The sequence below is a fragment of the Fulmarus glacialis genome, unplaced genomic scaffold (genome assembly GCF_000690835.1).
Source record: "Fulmarus glacialis isolate BGI_N327 unplaced genomic scaffold, ASM69083v1 scaffold20154, whole genome shotgun sequence".
NCBI classification, from domain to species: Eukaryota; Metazoa; Chordata; class Aves; order Procellariiformes; family Procellariidae; genus Fulmarus; species Fulmarus glacialis.
This window is the reverse complement of record NW_009208931.1, coordinates 1-18883: the sequence shown is the minus strand read 5'-3', so window position 1 is coordinate 18883 and position 18883 is coordinate 1. Positions and strand designations below refer to the sequence as shown.

The window sequence follows — 18883 nt, the reverse complement described above, 5'->3', positions numbered from 1 at the left end:
CCAAATCAGTCCTTTGTGTAGGTAGGATTTCCAAAAGTGTCTTTCCAGGTCCTAGGATTTGTGAGTGAATGAACACAACCCAAAGGAGAGGTGTAGAAGATTTTTGAACTGTTTTAAATAAACAACTAAAATGGTTACTTAGACACTGCAGAGTCACTCTGTGGAGATGAATTCTGAAGTGGCCACTTGTGCTTTAATCTAAAGTTGAGAAGAGTTAAAGAATAGAAAAGCTTTGATTTTTTCTTTAACAGATTCCATCTTTAGCAGCAGTGTCGCTGGAAAAAGATAGTAATTAAAGTAAATTTGCATAATTTGGGGACCACTAAAAATGTTTCCTTAGCCTGGTCAGATAGGTTTTCTGCATACCAATCGAGGCAACTGTTCAATACCTACCTTAAAGCTTGGGGAAAGCGTGCCGTGGCCTTCGTTATGTTAAACTTTGCCCCTTGTAAAATGATTTTTTTAAACTAAATATTCTGTATGCCAGACCTGACACTCTCTGTGACATCTGTAACCACTTTGTGCACATTATTGCTGTCCCTCCTATCACTACTTTGTGTTGTATTGAAGTGCTGTAGTTGTAGATGCATAAGCAGGTTAATTTAGTCTTTCTTGGATTATTACAACAGATACGTTTTTAGAATCTTTCCTGCCTTTGGCAAAACGCAGGTTTTTCCCTTTTTTCTTTCCTCTGTAGTTCTTACTTTGTTGCCGTTCACACTTGACAACTATTCATTACCTTGTTTTTATTGTTTGAAAAATCATCTAGAAATGAAATTTAATTCAGGACAGATTTTTTTTTTTCTTTTTCCCCATCTCCTCCCCTCTTCTTTCACCAAGTTATCGAAGCAGCCAAAATTGAAGTGATCACAGGACGTGCACGTTTTTGCTCCATTTTTTTTTGCTCAGATTTTTTCTCTGCCATATGTTGGGTCATCCACTACAAAAGACTTATGATGAAGAGGCTACATGTAATCAGCAAATTTATAGATTATCAGAAAATGAAAGCAGAAAAATGAAATTCCAGAGTGCCTCTTCCATGTGATGTTTCTTAACATCTAAGTATTTGGGTTCCTAGGTGCGTTCATGCTTTGACTTCCAGATAATTCTGTTTCCTGTAATAAATGTGTTTGCCTCAGTAGCTCTTGCACTGAGGGGATTAATCGTGTTCAAAAGCAACCCTGCCAGCATTCTTAGTTTGTTTATGTGCATCACAAGAATATTCTCTCTCTAGGGCTTTGAAGCTGTGCTGCCTTACAATGAAGACTTAAGTAGTAATTAAATTCTCGAAGAACCGCCAAGACTCCTTTGGCTGAAATGGGGATGTTCCGCGCCCTGGATGCTGCGTCGCGGAGGAAAGGATGTTTGAACATGACTCTGTGAGTAGGGCGTGCGAGCGGGTCCGGGCGCTGTTTCTGCGCCCTGATCTCTTTCCGTTGGATCAGAGCATTGGAGGGACTCTACAAAAGAAACCACAGCGCTGGCACACGGTGCTTTAGTTGTGCTCTTTGTACAGCTGAGTATCTTTTATAAAACATATGGGCACAGGACACAGAGTGAAAGCTTTTTGTGCCTTCTAGCATCCCTGCTTTGATTTCTCTTCAGTTACAATGTAGTAATTCAGTAAATCAGTTGCTTTTTCTGTTTATGTGTGCTCATGCAAACATCTATACATGCAGATGTTCCTTTAGGTTTACTATATCGTGGTGTTACGCATTTCGGTTTTTTTTTTCCCCCTGATGATTCTTCTTAAACATTAAAATGTTTGGGAGGCTGTGGGAAATCAGAGAATTCAAGGGTAGAATGTAAAGCCTGCAGACTTGCAAATGCTCTGGTTATGACAATTATCTGATATTTTTGTGGCTTCTGCGAGAAGTTGGTAACCTCAGTCTAGTTCCTGATGACATGCATTCCAATTCCAAATTCATTTTGTATGTATCAATTTCAAGAGGGCAGCTAAAGATCAAATGTGTGTGTGGACTGAATTAATCTTTTTCTCCTTGGAAGCGAGCCATTCAGGTTGGGTAAGGCGTGCTGGCAGCTGTCTGGGCCGTCCTTAGTAGACAGATACAGTTTTATTCTGTAGACCTTGTCAATCCAGTATCTTCTGCTAATACTAAAAACTGCTTTTAAAAAAAACTGCGTGCAGAAATAATGCAGTCGGTTGAGGGAAAACTGCGGTTGGGATTGACAAGACGCGACATCTGTGTTTTTATAGGCCCTTACCGCTGGTACAAAAGAGGTCATTTTAAATATGTATAGTGGCTCTAAGATCCTTTTCTTTCTGTTTTTTGCCTTCCAAGGTCAAAGCAGCGAAGACTTCTGTAAGACATGGATAGATGCAAACATGTTGGGCGGCTACGACTCGCCCAGGACCACTCTATCCTGAACCCCCAAAAGTGGCACTGCATGGACTGCCAGACAACTGAATCTATCTGGGCTTGTCTGAAGTGCTCCCACGTAGCTTGTGGGAGGTACATCGAGGAGCATGCACTTAAACACTTTGAAGAAACCAGGCATCCGTTGGCAATGGAGGTTAATGATCTGTATGTCTTTTGTTACCTTTGTGAAGATTATGTCTTGAATGATAACCCGGAGGGTGATTTGAAATTGCTGAGAAGTTCTCTGTCAGCAATTAAAAGTCAAAAACATGATCCGTCAACAAAAAGTGGCAGGACATTGCGATCAATGGCTTTGGGAGAGGACATGTGCAGCCATCAAAGGAGCCCTCAGGGACAATCTCAGATGCTTACAGCTCTCTGGCACAGGCGCCAGTCCTTGCTTGCGAAGGCGCTGCGGACCTGGTTTGATAAGAGCTCTAGAGGCCAGCTAAAATTAAAACAAAAGAAACAAATGGAGGAGTTGGAGAAAAAGAAGGAGGCAGCTAGGCAGCGGCGGCAGGAGATGAAGAGACAACTCCTGGAGGAGCTGGCAAACACTCCTCCGAGGAAGAGTGCAAGGCTGTTGTCTCACGTGCACAGAGACAACTTGATTCCAAGGAAATTCAGGGAGGTGGCGACCGCTTCCCCTACCTCAAGGCAGATGCAGAGCAGCAGATTCAAACAGTTTTATTCCATCCGGCGTAAGCCTCTGATGACTCCCGGGGTAACGGGTCTAAGGAACCTGGGAAACACATGTTATATGAATTCTATTCTGCAAGTGCTAAGTCACCTCCAGAAATTTAGAGAATGTTTTTTGACACTTGATCTCTGTGAAACAGAAGAACTCTTAGCCAAAACTGTGAATGGGAAGTCTAGGATGCCTGGCAAATTGGCAAATGGGTCTGCTGCTAATGAGTCAGGGAAGACTGACAAAGTGGGATCATATGGCACGCAGAACTTGCCAGCTGGCTTAAATGGTGGCTCCTCAATAAGCAGGAGTTTAGAACTAATACAACCCAAGGAACCAAGTTCAAAGCACATCTCCCTCTGTCACGAATTGCACACCCTCTTCAGAGTGATGTGGTCTGGCAAGTGGGCGCTCGTGTCGCCCTTTGCCATGCTGCACTCTGTGTGGAGTCTGATCCCAGCGTTTCGAGGTTACGATCAGCAGGACGCTCAGGAATTTCTCTGCGAGTTGTTGGATAAAGTACAGCAGGAGCTGGAGTCGGAAGGAACAAAGCGCAGGATCCTTATCCCTTTCTCACAGAGGAAGCTCACCAAGCAGGTCCTGAAGGTGGTGAACACCATTTTTCATGGGCAGTTGCTTAGTCAGGTATGCACCTACTTTTGCACAGAAATCAATTGGAGCCACTCACACCAAGGAGCAAAGGCTCTGTTTCTTGAGGAACCACCGGATAAGTAAGAGGAATTGGTTAGGAGTACCTCCCGAGGAAGAAATCTGTGGGGTTGCTGTGCAGGTTGTCAGCATTTTTGATACTTGTCATGTGTATTGTAAATTCTGTTGACTTTTGCTACTTCAGAATGAAATCTGCACAAGCACAGAAGTTCTGAGCCCTTAGTTTTAAGTTTTTACCATGTTTTTAAAGTGTCTTTGTAATTTGTTTTGTCCCTTTCTGGCTTTGTTTCTGTGGCTAGAAAGAATATGATGAAGGACAGAGAGGGCAGTCATCTTGTGCTGTAAAGATTAAGCTCTCTGTGACAATTTTTTTTTTTCCAGGCATATGAAAGTCATCTTGAGATACTGAGCATGCTTAACATACGTTTCTGTAGGAGCTGAAAGTGCCTGTCATGGTGCTCAGTCTCTTATTCCTGTGCCGTTCCCTTGTCTGAAACGTATTATTCCCCACGAGGCAGACTCTGAGAGCCCAGTGCATTTTGAAAGTCCTCAGCTACCTTTGCTTTCCAGGAGAAATGAAATGTGTGCATAACTTGACACTCAAGGATTTGCAAGATCAGACCACGAAGCATATTATATGTGTGTGTTCTCATTACTATTTATATTGTCCTTCTCAGTGCCAGTCTTACTAACTTACTACTCATAAGAACTTATGTGCACATTAAAGATTAAAAGGTGTATTTTTCAAGTTAAAGCTTTTGGCTTTTCAGGGAAAGGATGCTTGAAGTCATGGTTCATTTGAATCATCTCTGCAGCGCATGAACTTCTTGTGGACTTCTTAACTAAAAGCTCTTTGTTCAGTTGTCTCTTGACTCTGGAAGATGGTGCACGCTCTAGATTCAGTGGTAGGTCTATTAACAGCGTGAAGATGTTCATGGATCAGTGTAATTTACCTGCTACTATGATACACTATAAATAACTTGCCGAGTTATTTATTCTCCTTATGTAAATCTTGTGTATATACCATATTTAATTTCAAACCCCTCTACACACAGAAGACTTCCTTCCCTATCTGCTAGCTACGAATCCATCGTGAAGTTACTGGTGCCTTCAGTGCATGAAGCTGCAAGGTTGGAAGTCGGTTGCTGGTGGATGGTTCTCACAAGAACGCACAGTCTGACCAGATCTGCTTTCTGGTTTTGTTATCTCCTCATGTTCTCACTTGTTGCCTCTGAGCTTAATTGAAAACTTTTCTGCTGTTCGTATTTATAATGCTCTGGGATGACATAAGAAAACAAGTGCATCTGAAATTTGTCCTTTCATGCTCCATTCATGAATAATTTTTGTTTAGTTAGCAGATGAAACATTAAAGGAATTATACACTTTGAAATATGCAAGGAAAATAGAGAAAATATGGAAGGAAGACTGCATGATAAATGCTAACGTGTACTTTTTGTAGTAGAAAACAGATCCAAGGTGCTTGTTACCCAACTGTGAATTGGTATTATACCTGTAATGGTGTTTATCTGAGGAAGTGAATCCCATAAAGGTGAATATTGTCTCAATTTTTTTGAGAATTGCGAAAATATTTTAAATTATCTGCTCAAGATAGACGGCTGTCAGACTGCAAGTAAGTAGTGTTTCTCTTGACTCGCAGATCGTCTTTATGTCCGTGAAACTGCACTGCCTTTTGGGCATAAACTTGCTCTTTAGGTTTGAATGTAAATGCCAGTCTGCAGGTGTACATGTACATAACTTCATTTGTGTATACACATTTCATTCCCAGGTCACCTGCATAACATGCAACTACAAATCCAACACCGTTGAGCCCTTTTGGGATCTTTCCCTGGAATTCCCCGAGCGCTATCACTCTATCGAGAAAGGGATCGTCCCTGTTAATCAGACAGAGTGCATGCTGACAGAAATGTTGGCCAAGTTCACCGAGACCGAAGCTCTGGAAGGGAGGATATACGCGTGTGACCAATGCAACAGTAAGTCGGATCCTGCTGATGTCTTTGCCATTAGAAGCTCCGTCTGTTTTCCGAGTGTAAGGTTCCTGATATGTGTTTTGTGTGTCTGAAAATGTGTCACGGCCTATATGTATATGAAAACTGTGTTCTTCCTCGCTGCTCATGCTGTGTTGTTTTCTCCTGTTGATAGCTTCTGCTCCTTTGGGTATCACTTTGGAACCAATATGTCATTCTTCTCTCATCTCTGCCATTCAGCAGCGCAACTTACTAAGGGTTTAATACGACCTTGTTCAGAACTGCTCTTGCTGCTTCTGTTGGAGGGGAAGGGGAAGGCAACTTCAAGAATTTTTTTGGGGGGAAGGTTGGATTTAGAGACAAAAAAAGGAACCTTATCCCCTATGGTTTGTTCATCTCTGCATGGCAGGAAAGCTTTTATAACAAGTCATCTATATGCTGCTTGTTCTTGATTGAATCCTTTAACCAGAAATCACAAATGCAGAGTTCTCAAGGTCTGCTGCCAGGTTAGAGTTTCCATCTCTCTGTAGGCATTTTGTCAAGAAGCAATGAACTGACATTATTCTGGGAGTCTCAGGTTAACGTATTACCTGTTATATGAATGCACATATTTTGCTGCGCTCAGCTAGAAGATGACTTCTGCTTTCATGTAGTAGGTCTGAGTGTAAGGTCATTATATGCCTGAAAATAATTTTAGCCTTGTGTATAATCATGCAGCTCAGCTACTCTGATAAGCTGGATTTGAAATTTTTTTCATGCAGGTATTTATGGCAAATGTTCATCCCCTTGGGAGGAGAATGCCAATAATTTGACTTACATTGCAACTAAGCAGCTGAAGTAGCAAATATTTGTAGAGATCTGTTATCTATCAACTTGCAAATCTGTTACCAAACATCTTCACAAAGCGTTAGGAAATAATCGCTGACTAGATGTTCTTGAAACAAAGCCAAATACAATTTGAACAGATTCTGATTCACAAGTAATGTTCGCAGAATGTCGATATGGACGAGTACAGCTTCATCTTAACTCTGTTTTCTTTGATTCTTTGGGAAAGCCTGAATTTTAATAATTACTTCAGAGTTAAATGGCTAAGGAAACATTAACCAGCTGAAAAAAGTCAGGGAAAGGCAACCAGCCTGCGTCTAGGTGCCAAAAACTATTGGGGGCATTGCTTGTCAGACGTGATAGAGGAGGAGCAACCCATCTGTTCTGAACTGGTGCAGTGAGGTGCAGAAATCTAATTAACAGGTACATTTCTTATTGGAAGCTCTGAAAGCCACCTGTCTTCCTCCTGCTATAGTCGTATGTTCAGTGTCCTGGAAAGAGTAATCACTGGGAAGAGGAACCTTTTTCCCTCTTCTCCAGTGTCGATTCAGAGGTTGTTTTCCATTCTTGGGCAGGGAGAAACCCTGCAAGAGGTGGAACCTTGCTGGAAGCATTTTCCTCTAACTTGTATTAATACTCTTTAGCTGGTGAAGTTTGCTACTACAAGCATTACTCTAGTGGTATAAAAGGATCCAAGTAGTAGACGGAATACAATGTCAAAGAGCGTTATTTGTATGCTGGTAGTTCACCTGTTGAAACTGCTACAACCCTAGATGTCTTTGGCACTAGCTCTGTCTTAATATTTCTGGTGTATTTCTGAGAGCAAAGTGTCAGCATGAGCAGCTTGAAGGTGATAACTGATTATGTGGTTATAAGCATCACAGAAGTGAAACAGTTTAAGTATTTTTAAACGTGTGAGGTTTGGTCCTAGAGAAGTTCCTGCTCTGTGCGGGAATTCGTAAGAAATGTTTTCTTGCGTGTCCATCCTATGAGTGCGTGTGAGCTGGCTACTGCTACTGGACGAAAAAGAGTTCACGGTGTAGTCTTTTCTCCTTCTGAAAATTAATTGCACCCTAACAATCTTTGCCTTGGTTTTCTTTGTTGTTTGTTTGGGTTTTTGGTAGGCAAACGGCGAAAGTCTTCTCCTAAACCTCTTGTTCTGAGTGAAGCTAAAAAGCAGTTAATGATCTACAGACTACCTCAGGTCCTCCGACTGCACCTTAAACGATTCAGGTGAGTGGGGCACACTACATGGTGTCAGGCAAGCGACTTGCCTCTGTCTTTTTGGAAAGAAGTGATTAGTGTGGGCCTGTAACTTCTTTTGCTTTCTGGGAAATGCATGTGTATAAACATTTTACCCAAACCAGATGTGTGATACCCTCTCAGAGTACTACTTACATTACACTCAGTAGCCTGTTTGTAGCCTGTTTTCTACTATATATACAATGTAATGTTTTGTAAATATTAATACTGACTTTCTTGAATTGTACTCAACAGTGTTTGTCTGAGTTTGCAGATGACTTGAAACAGTGGCTGAGAGATGGATGAACTGACTGGTTGAGTGAAAGATTTGTTGAAGCTGGAAGCCCGTAATAGTTACATGCCAATATTATGTATTTACCTGTTGAATAAAACATAGCAGACAAAGTTCAAAATATTATGAAAAGTTTCTAAAATGGTTAGCACAGGCAATTGAGGTGTGTGGGGTTTATATTTATATAACTGAGTATTTTAAATGCTGTTTGACTGTCACAGTAGATGTTTGGCTTTCTTTGTGTTTGGCTGTTGCAAATCTCAACAATAGCCTAACGAATAACAAATGGGCATCAGTGACAGATCAGCTGTATGCAAAAGATGACTGTAGTAAATGTTAGAGTGAAAACAGAAGGAAAAAATTATATGACGCCTACTTGACCATAGCACGGAAAGCTCTTCAGAGTTGTTTAGCAGTGGCTACTTTTGTGTGCATCTTCCCGCAGCCCAGTACCGCTGTCGAGAAGCAGGACCCCGAGTCTTTGATTCGTGCCCTTGTGTTTGCAGGTGGTCTGAACGTAATCACCGTGAGAAGATTGGGGTCCATGTCCTCTTTGACCAGGTATTAAACATGGAACCTTACTGCTGCAGGGACTCTCTCTCCTCTCTTGACAAAGAGACCTTTGTCTATGACCTCTCCGCTGTGGTGATGCATCACGGGAAAGGGTTTGGCTCAGGACACTACACAGCATATTGCTACAACACAGAGGGAGGTGCGTGTGCCTTGTTACGGGGGAAACAAATTCAAGAAACTCGTGTTTTATTCCATAGATGTAGTGCATTGTAAAGCTTTATGATCAAAGTTGTTTGGAATCACATTCCTGACATTCGGTAGTTTGTTTCCCAGAATGTATTGCTAGTAGCATGTTTTCTTTTTTTTTTTTTTTTTTCATAAAGCCACAGATTGCTGCTCTTTGCTTTGTGGCCCTTCGGGATGCCTTTTATTGCTTGCTGTTAACAGCATGAATGCTTCATTTTATCATGCGATTTAACTCTGTGGAGCTGTTCCAGCTGGGTGTCTTTTCTCAGTATCCTTGGGATGATGAGATAAACAGAAAGTGTTTTGAAACTGGACAGGAACTATTCATGAATAACATCCGCAGGGTTTTTGTGAATTTCCATCAGTCTCTTTCTGCAGCTGAGTTAGCATTGACTCTCCCTTCTGACTTGTGCAGAAAGAGGTACAAATTGGCTATCTCCAGGGAATTTTTATTTTCCTAATTGAGTTTTTGGACTTAAATTATGATTTGGTATTTCTAAACTCTGTTAACAGTACAGAAACGATCAAAATGTTTTCCAGATTAGAAACTCCTTTCCAAAGCATCCGTAGAGGAAAAGCTAGAGATGCCTTTTCTCCTACATTGCCCTTTTTCTCTGTGGATGTTTCCTATGAACAGTTCCAAAATGCATCCGGAAGGAATTATGCCTTCCTTACTAATGTCCTCTTTCCCACTTTGATTCCTAGGTTTTTGGGTCCACTGCAATGACTCCAAACTGAATGTATGTAGCGTGGAGGAGGTGTGCAAAACCCAGGCCTACATTCTTTTTTACACTCAAAGAACAGTGCAGGACAAAGCAAAAATCTCAGAAAAACAACTCCAAGCTCAGGTGCCATCCAAAAATAGTGATAAGGACAGAAGACTGACATTCCCATGATGGGGAGTTCTGTAACTCAATCAACAGTCTCAGTTTTTTTTAAAACCATTGGCATTCACATCTTTCCTCTTTGTAGGAAAAAAGGCTCGCTGCAGGAAGGGGATCGGATCGTGATGTTTGCCGCCAAGGGTCTGGAAAAGCATATCGAGCTGTGCAATTCTGACACATAAGATTGTAGTCAGAATCTTGTTTTTAAAGCATCTTGTTGTTAAATTACGCTCACAAAATGAAATGAGAAAGTTTGATGCTGTATATCATTCATCTCATATCAAAAAGGAATTGCATAAGGCGTGTAACAAATGAGCACAACCAGGAAATAGAAGCATTCAACTGGCTTCAAAAACCGTCAGTACCTAGTAATGCTGATAAAACTCCAGAAGGAACAGGTATAGTACCCTTGCCTTCAATGCCATTCAGATTTGAATCACACAGTCACCCAGGTATTTATTTGAACGGTTGTTGGATAGATGGAGTTGACTGCCCTGAGAGCCATTCTTGCTGGAGAAATGTTTAACGTTCTTCTACCAGAGAAAATATTCCCCCAGGCCTCAGTTTCTTTGCCATCAGTTGAGGGCAAACCCATGGCTGGCAAGCTTGGTCAACAGCTCTCTTTCTCAGTGTTACTGGGGCTGTGTGCACACTTGATGGTTTATTCTCTGGGCTGAACTGAGTTGGCAGCTAAATTCACTAGGAATGTGATTTTAAAACAGTTCTGCTCTGGAGAAAGTGTGTTTAAAAACAAAACCAAAACTCTGTAATAAAACAGGAATGTACCTGTGTGTCATATCTGTTTACAGTGGCAGCGAAAACGAAGCCTATACTACAGGCTTCTGCTGGCATAACTTTGTTGACCAGGTTTATAAAGAAGTCTGAGCCCTGGCTTGCACAGCTGTGACAGCAGAAGCATAGAGCATGGAGGCATCTTACACTGGCAAACTAGCACTTTTTTACAAGTGTGGCTTGTTTTCCTCAGGGGAGTGGGGTGGTGATAGTGCCACAACAGTGAGAGACAGAGCTAGCTTCTATTACTGCTTCTGTAATGGAAATATTCATTTATTGCGGTTGTCACACGAGGCCCAGACTAACCGAAGGCACTGAGTTGCACAGGTGTAGTGCACAGAATTCAGCCTGTGAAGTCTTTATTTCTGCTGGGACGTAAAAGGAAGGAATGTAGTTAAATCTCAAATTCCATGTTGAGTTTGGAAGGCTATGAAAATGTCTGTATCTGTAATCGTCTTGATTTTAGAATTCTATGAGAAACATAGGGCCTTAGTTGACTATTTATAGTCACTTCTCAGCCTACAGTTGCACCTCAGGTGTTTTTATAATTTGGGGTTTGGCTGTTCACATTTCATGTTTTAATCAAATCTAAATATGTAACTGCAAAGAGACATGACGTCTTTCAATCTTGATGGCTCGGGGTTTTTTGAAGTGGTTAAAGGTGAAGTAATCTAAAATATGAGGTTCTTCAAAAAAATTGGTTCCATTTTCAAGCAGAGAAGTTCTGAAAGTGTGTTTCTCTTCCTTCCTCTTCTCCTTTTATTCTTGTCAGCATTTGCCCATCAGACACACGCTGACAACCCTACGTTGTTGTTGGAGGGAGTGAAGAGGTAAGTTTCCCAAATACCATTCCTCTCTTTCCACTGCCACTTCTATGACTTTTAATCTCCTGTCCTATGGGTCAAATTGGTCTCTCTTACTTTGGCTGCTGCTAAGTGCTTCAGCCACGCAGAGATGAGCACAGCAAACAAGAAACTTCTATTTTGTCAGAGCACAGTGTCTCACTGTGTCTCCTCTGTCCTTAAAGTTTCCCATTTCTTGTATGTCTGAGCAACATGCTGCTTTTTGAGCCTACAAAAACTGTCTTTTTGACAATTAAGTATAATTTTGAGATTACATGCTCTTATTTTTTTGGAGACAAGACAGTTTGAAACAGTCCTATGGGAACTGATTAAAAAGTTTTAGTTTTGGTTCTCTAAATGTAGCAGAGTCTGGAAGGATTTCTTATGAATGTCTGTATATCTTTGTATTTACTAGGTAGGGAGATTTTTTGTGCTACCAGTAAATAAAATTAATAAAAATGCAATAGGCCAAATTGAGATCCAATAAAAGTAAATGTGACTCTGCTGATTGCGGGGGAAGCTGAGTTGGGTTCAGCACTGGTAGAAGTTGACATTCCTGAAGGAATCAAAATCTAGTGCTTGTGATTATCAGATACATGATGGATTCTTTTCTAGAGCAAAACATATGCTCTGTGAAGACTGTGTGTCTCAAAAAGAAAATTAAAGGAAAAATAGTGCTTAACATTGCCTTTTTAATCTTAAGAGGTGGAAGGGAAAACTGGTATTTTTCCCATGCATCTGTCCTTCCAGGCCTATTCACCCTTTAAGCGGATTATATTCTTCTAAGTGACAGTCATGGTTTACTATGGTGCGTTCACTTCCTGAATCCCTTAGCCATGCTGGCCCTGTTTATATAAAAGTTCAATAGAAAGGCAAACCATAATGCAGCATTAGTTGTTACTGCAGCGAGCCGAGACTCTTTGCTATGAATGCTCATCTTTTGACTGAGTGTTTTGCATTAATATTTGAATTCAGGTGGTCATATAGTTGTCACGTGAATCGAGTAGGTTGCAGAGGTGAATGGGGAGCTGGGAGCATACCTGTAGCCATTGCTGCATCTGATTGCCCCAGCAGATTTTGTAGCATTTGCTGGTGACATCTTTTGACATTAGTGGCCTCTCCATGTGATGTTAGCCGAGTTGTGCTGAGATGTGGAGATACTGCAGTCAGAAGAATGATTGCCCTGGTAAGGAAGGAATGAATTATACTTCAAAGTAAATAAACTTGCTTTTTCCAACACTGTGAGGTTTCTGTAATATTTAGCTTTTATTTGGAAGCGATAGCGTATAGCATTTTTTTATGCTGTTTGGTTTATATTTGTCTACTGCAGGCTTCTTTATATAAGCATAGCCCAATGCTCCCTCCATGGTGGACACTGTTTTATAGTGTCCCGTTTGCCAGAAGTTCTGATTGGAAGTTACCTCTCTACATCAGTAAGATGACAATACTACTTGCAATTACAATGAAGCCCACTTAAGTGAATGCCTGACAAAGGGTAGCCTGTAAAGCAAACTTTGTCCCTCCTTTAATGGTATGGCTTCAAATCCTGCTAATACACTGATGCGTGTTTAGAATAATTCCAGGTTTAAGGCTCTGCTTCTGCAAACACATAGGCAGATGATGTAACTTAACTCATGCGTGAAGTTCAGTGGCCACAGTTGTGAGATGCAAGCTGTGTGTCTGCAATAGAAAAACCTTTACTTTGGTGCAACTGGGAGCAGAATTGGTTTCTCTGTGTGCTGGGATTCCTGTACTGAGGTTCCAGTCTTGTAGCAAGGAATCAGCTGCCTTGAGAGATGCTCAGAGCAAGTGTGAGGTTCTTGGCCCCTTGCAGGTTATTGTGTGAAGGCGTAGGAAGCCACTGTACGCTGGCAGACTGTCAGCCTCGTGAGCATGCAGCCTTTGGGACAGAACTGTTCCCAGCATATCCTTATTCCATTCAACTTGTAAGTAAATTGGCATTCCTTAATTGTATGTTTTTAAGAATGAAGAATCTTAATGTATTCATGGCCAGGTTACGATACAGCATTTGCTGCAGTTGTTGGAAAACACTTTACTTTAGCTAACTTTATTCCACTAGCAAGTTAGTTACATAAATTTGCCTTTATGCTATCCCTTGACTGTTTCTGTTCCCAAGTTAAACTATGCATACTGCAAAAACAGTTCCTCTGCAAAGCACTTCCCCCATTAGTTCTGACCAGAACAATTCTCTGGTCCGGCTTTGAAGTTGTTAATGTGAAGCGGCAAATGGAATAATGCATATTAAATGCTTGACGTCAAACTTTTCTGGGTGGCAGTACCACCCCCACTTACTTAGGGACCTCCAGACATTTCTTTGAGTGTAAGAATAAAATTGGAAATGGTAAAAGCATTAAGTGTGTCCGATGGACTCGCTATCAGGAGGGTTTTTTGCTTTTAGAAGGCAAGGCCTCTAGCATAAATATTATCTTGGTGGTAATTTAGAAACTCTTCTATTGATTGTAATGTCCCCAAGCCTGAATATGCTTAATTGCATCCCAGTGAGAGAGACTAACGAAACTTATAGCTGTTGCCAGATTACCCCGGGATGAGCTCCAGTGGAAGTCAGTGGTGCTGCAGAATGAGAACTATGTAAGCAAGAGACAGGGAGGTTAGTTTTATCTGCCAATACAGTTTTGTGGACTAATTGTGTATGATTCCTTAGGTTTGGTGCCTTGTACCCAATAATATTTTGCATGGGACAGAAACGTTGGGAAGTCAGTCGTGAATTCCCCCCTCCTGACTGAAGCAGAAGACAGATTTGTGTGTTTTTACAAGTACTCATTATCGCTGACATTTTTACATTTCGTATCTGTATGTGAATGAAGTTTACCAGCAAGCTCAGAAGCTAGTGTTTTAGTGTTTTATGTTTGAAATCTCTGTGTTTGTAATAATTCAAATAACAGCTTGTTCAAAGGCGGATTAGATTTGGCTTCTTAGATTTTCTTATGTCATCCAGGCCCCTCCAGTCAGGTCAGTAAGTTGACGTCTGTCAGAGCATGTAGCATAGAGCAAGGATTAAAAACTCCAGTGGGGTTTTTGGTAGAGTAGCTGTAGCTTTGGGAAGCACCTTCTCTTTCAAACTTAATGATAATTGCTGGTTTAGAAAAGAAAAAAAAAAAAAGTTCCCATTGTCACGGCAGTGTTTGCACAGGTTTCCTCTTAGCAGCCTAGCAAATACTTCCACACATGAGCAAAAGCATGCTGTGGTAATGCCTGCGTAAATTTAATATGCAATAGATACAGTTGTCTAACGTGGCCAAGTGTCCCTTCTTCAAAGTAAAGAGTAAAATCCAAGCACCAGCTCTGAACACTGCCTTTTTGTGTGCTTCTAATCCCTTCAGCAGGTTTGCGATCACATAGGATGGACTTAGGTTGAGAATTTATTGCCTGTGGGAATATAAAACCTCAATTCAGTGGTTTTTTGGTGTCTATTACATTAATATTGATACCTGTTTATTGCAGATGGGAATGTAAAGCATTCTAGCAAGCTTCTAAATTTGTAAAACCATGTTTAAATGATCAAAAGCTACATACATTAGTTAACTGTACCAGCTGGTGATTATTTGTCTTGGTTGATTTTAGGGGTATGCCTTTAGGCCGCTCCTTCTGCTGTACTGATTTTATTTTGTGCGTGTGTGTATGGGTTCCACTTGTTTAAAGGATGGTGTGCCAAAATACTTTCAAAAGAGTTCTTAAGTCTTAAAAATGAGCTTTGCAATGTACATTTCGGGGCGGGGGGGGGACACAGCAGCCCAATGGGCTCAAGACCAACTTTAACCACTGTTAACTATTTATTGTTCTGAAGCTTGTGCCCATACAGAATGCATTGCACTTAACAGCAAAGTGCTGTACCCTTAGGGTTCTTCTTCAACTGCCGTACTACTGATTTTGTGCAGGCTGGGGGTAGGGAAGGAGTTGGGATGAATGAAACGACCAGTAAAAAGAAAGCCAAGCCGACCACAGCAATAAGCTGTGATCTAAGTTTAGAAGAGACAGGAAGCGTCTGATAAGGGGACCTTGTGTGTTAGAGGATTGCGTGTTTTGCAGGCAGAGGAGACAACAAAATCCAAACGCAGTCTCGTTAGCAGCAAGCTCCTACTGTTTTTGTGGCAAAAACTTTCTCTGATCAGTAGCCTCATACTGGCAAAACGAATGGTGCTTTTCCATTAGATATTACAGTTCCTAAGGAACAGTACCCCAAATTCTCAAGTTTTATAAAGGAGCTAATTAAAGCCCACAACATCACTGTAAATGCTTTGCATAACTGGAAGCAAGAAAGGAGATGATACAGTTGATGACTTTACCTAATTTGATTTGTAATTTTTAGTCTTGATAACATACTTCCAATAGAGGTGGCAGGTGGGCAGCATTGATTTTTTTTCCATGCTGAAGTGGTGCACCCTGACTTGTCAAACCAGGACTTGGTGGAATCTGGAGTAAAGGCCTCCTCTTGTTTCTGTTCCTGCTTTACAGCCACTTTCTGTGTGTGCATGTCTTTATGGGAGCGTGGGGCTTCTGAATGCTGCTCTTGCTAAAGAGGAACAACCACATCCCTTCAACACGGGCAGGGTTAAGAGTAAAGTCCTTAGGCCAGCCTTATTTCCTTAGATAACCATATCCGTACCATGGGGATAATTTGTACTGCTACAGCTGTGTTAGTACAAATCCGTGCCGCGTTGGTGGCTAGACAAGGTTAAAGAATGTATGATAGCACGGGCAGGCTAGAGCTATGCACGTGAATAACATCACCACAGGCTCGTGGTGCACCGCTAAAGGGAATCAGTAGCTGAGAAATTAGGGTAAGCACCTGTGAGGGTCCTTCTCTTTTGCACAGTTAGCGTAGTGTTTGGACTGCATAACTCCACATCTCTGATTTAGGAATATCATTTTCATAGCAAGTGTCATCTTCCATTTATTCTATTCATTAAATGACGTTACTAGGCCTGGCCCTTAAGGCTATTTCCTACTGCTACAAGATGAACCACATATTTCCATGTGAAAACCAAGTTTTCGCCTAGTTTGTCAGATATGTAAACTACGGTAACTTACCACTGGCAACCTAAAGCCCACATAAAAGAGAATTAGATTCTATTTTTTTCCTGCTTAACTTCAGCTTTGGTTAAGCAGTCACAAACTCTTTAAGGCACAGCCTCCTATACATCTAAAGAGCAGTTTACAGGAAAGGAACAAGTGGATAAGTTTGTTTCCAGTAAAACTTTTTTTTACAGGTCTGCCTTTCCATAAAAGCAGCTTAAACACAGCTTAGAAACTTCAAACAGCTTCTCCGAGAGGAGTGCTGCCTGGACGAGACCCCCTAAGGTGTGATGGGCTTGGGCAGGATGCTGCCGGGGAGGCCCCGCTTCTGCTAATGCCCTGGAAGCTTCACTCTTGACTTGAATAAGGGCAGAATTAAAGCTAATCTTCAGCACTTTAAAAAAGTTAATCCCGCTCTAAGTTAAGGTTGCTGGAAGGGTGCTGTTGGCAGAGGCTGGATAGAAGGCGAGCGGTTTTCCCTCAGTATGAAATCCCCTGGCAGCTCTTGTGAAATGCTGCGCCGCTTTCTTGGCTGAGGAGCCAGGCTGGAGCTTGGGTGGGTTTCCTTGTTTTTCAGTGACTTCTGTGGGGGCTTTAAGTCAGAACAGCCTCTAGTTGCTGCTTCAAGTTTCTGGTACTTACGTCACTAATGACTTAAGCTGATGTATGCCATGCTGTGCTCATGAATGAGACTGCCTTTGCTTCAAGGACACTCCCAGGCAGCAAGTGACAAGAGAATCCAATTAATTACTGAATGTTTCTGGCAATCTGTCCAGCTGTCTTTCAGCTCGGTGCAAGCACACTAGAAGCACTGCTCCTAATCACGGGTTCAGCAGCTTTTATTTTAGTCAAGGTTTGTTAAGATAAAATCCAGTAAGTCACCTATGGTAGCCTTATGTACTTAACTGCATGAACTGCCCCCTGCCTGAACCCAGGCCTCGGGAGGAGATTAGTGTGTTCTAAATCAAAACTAAGATTAACTGTAAAATGACTTAACGTTCTAATGAATCCCCTTTTCCTGCAGAAACTGTTTCTGCATAACTTGGATTATCCGTACTTCTAAAGAACTTCATTTCTTTACAGGATGTTAAAATACCAGCTTTGAAAACAGCATTTTTAAGAATCTGTATCAGTAGTGGAATGAGTTTCTCTCTGGGGCAGGCAAGGGGGCAGTTCTCGGTCACAAAACGTGGAGGCAGCGCTACTTCAGAAGAATGTCTTAAACTAAAAACCCGTGCGCAACTGTCCAAAGAATCTGAAGCCATGTTGCAGTCCTACTGCCATAATGCTCAGGGCTGGGAAGTTATTCTGCTCTACAAATGGCATCTTCGAGGAGCTGTGTTGACGCATCAGAGTAAATCACAGCCGCAGCTCCCACGTCAGCCTCGTGTGGTGCTTCTACTGTCCCCCGAACAGCTCCCCACCCGCAGCTGGACTTTTAAAGTTGGTAACGGCAAGCTGTCGTCTCAGTCCAGGGCACTAAAATGCTATGCAACACCAAACGGCGGCTTCTTCCCGCACACAGTCATCATTCCTTTACAGTAAGTGTCCCAGCTTTATCTCATCCGGACATTACCCAGGAAACCTTCTGGTGGTTAGAGTTTACCTAGGGCTTGTCACAGTTTTGTTTTTCCTTTGAATAAGTAGCTGATGGGTCCTGCTTACAACCCAGGACTGGACTCGTTCCTTTGTCTTTCGGGTGTGAAATATAAATCATGTTTTTATGATTTTTTGTAAATCTTTACTCTTTTTACACCTTGTTTTTGTAAGCTGAAGTTTCTTATTAAAAAAATGAAATTCCAGTGGGTTATGTCATTATTCTACATACTTTAATAAACATCTAGATGGGGGTACAGAAGAAAACTCCACGCACAATGGCTTCACATCCTTGAGAAAACTATTTTCGCTGTGCCTCGCAGAATAAATTGAAAATAAATTCTCCCTCTCGCACTTAGAAACTTCCCCCCCCCTTGTCACTGCTTCAAGCACGACAGCTTTGAAGTGCAGGTAGCAGCTCTGCAGAGGAGAACAGAATGTAATTGCGTGAACGTCTCGGAACTTGTAACGGCGAAACACATCTCTTCTGGTCCTCGTGTGCGGCAGGGCGAGCTCTTCTCCCTTGCAGCTCTCTTTCTTTCCTAGGTCAGCAATTAAGCAGAGTTAGACAAGGTTGTTTCTAGTCTAGTCTACTGGCTTATGGCAATTTAACACAGCTTTGCAACTCTGTGTATAAATTAGACTGCTTTAGGCTTTAGTCTTCCCGCTGCCAGACTGTGCTCAGGGTTTAGTCATTACCTTTGATGTGATCACCGGGCACGGTGACATCCCCTTCCCGGGGGGCCCCTGACGCGCTTTGGGGGGTTCTGCCGCGGTTGGGTCACCGATATTTGGGGACAGGTTTTACAGACAAGCGCAGCAGCTCCCGGTGGGCCGGCGGCCCCTTCTCCCTGCGCCCTCCCGGATCGCCCA

At 41.9% G+C, this 18883-nt stretch overlaps 1 protein-coding gene across 1 annotated transcript; it reads left to right on the top strand.

The window, feature by feature from the left end:
* Positions 1–251: 251 nt before the first annotated feature.
* Positions 252–9737, top strand: USP49 (ubiquitin specific peptidase 49). The gene is made up of 7 exons (XM_009576686.1): positions 252–297; positions 1235–1379; positions 2304–3714; positions 5525–5729; positions 7673–7781; positions 8589–8794; positions 9547–9737. Exons 3-7 carry the CDS (start codon positions 2332–2334, stop codon positions 9735–9737), a joined length of 2094 nt encoding a protein of 697 aa, XP_009574981.1. The 5' UTR covers positions 252–297; positions 1235–1379; positions 2304–2331.
* Positions 9738–18883: the final 9146 nt, after the last annotated feature.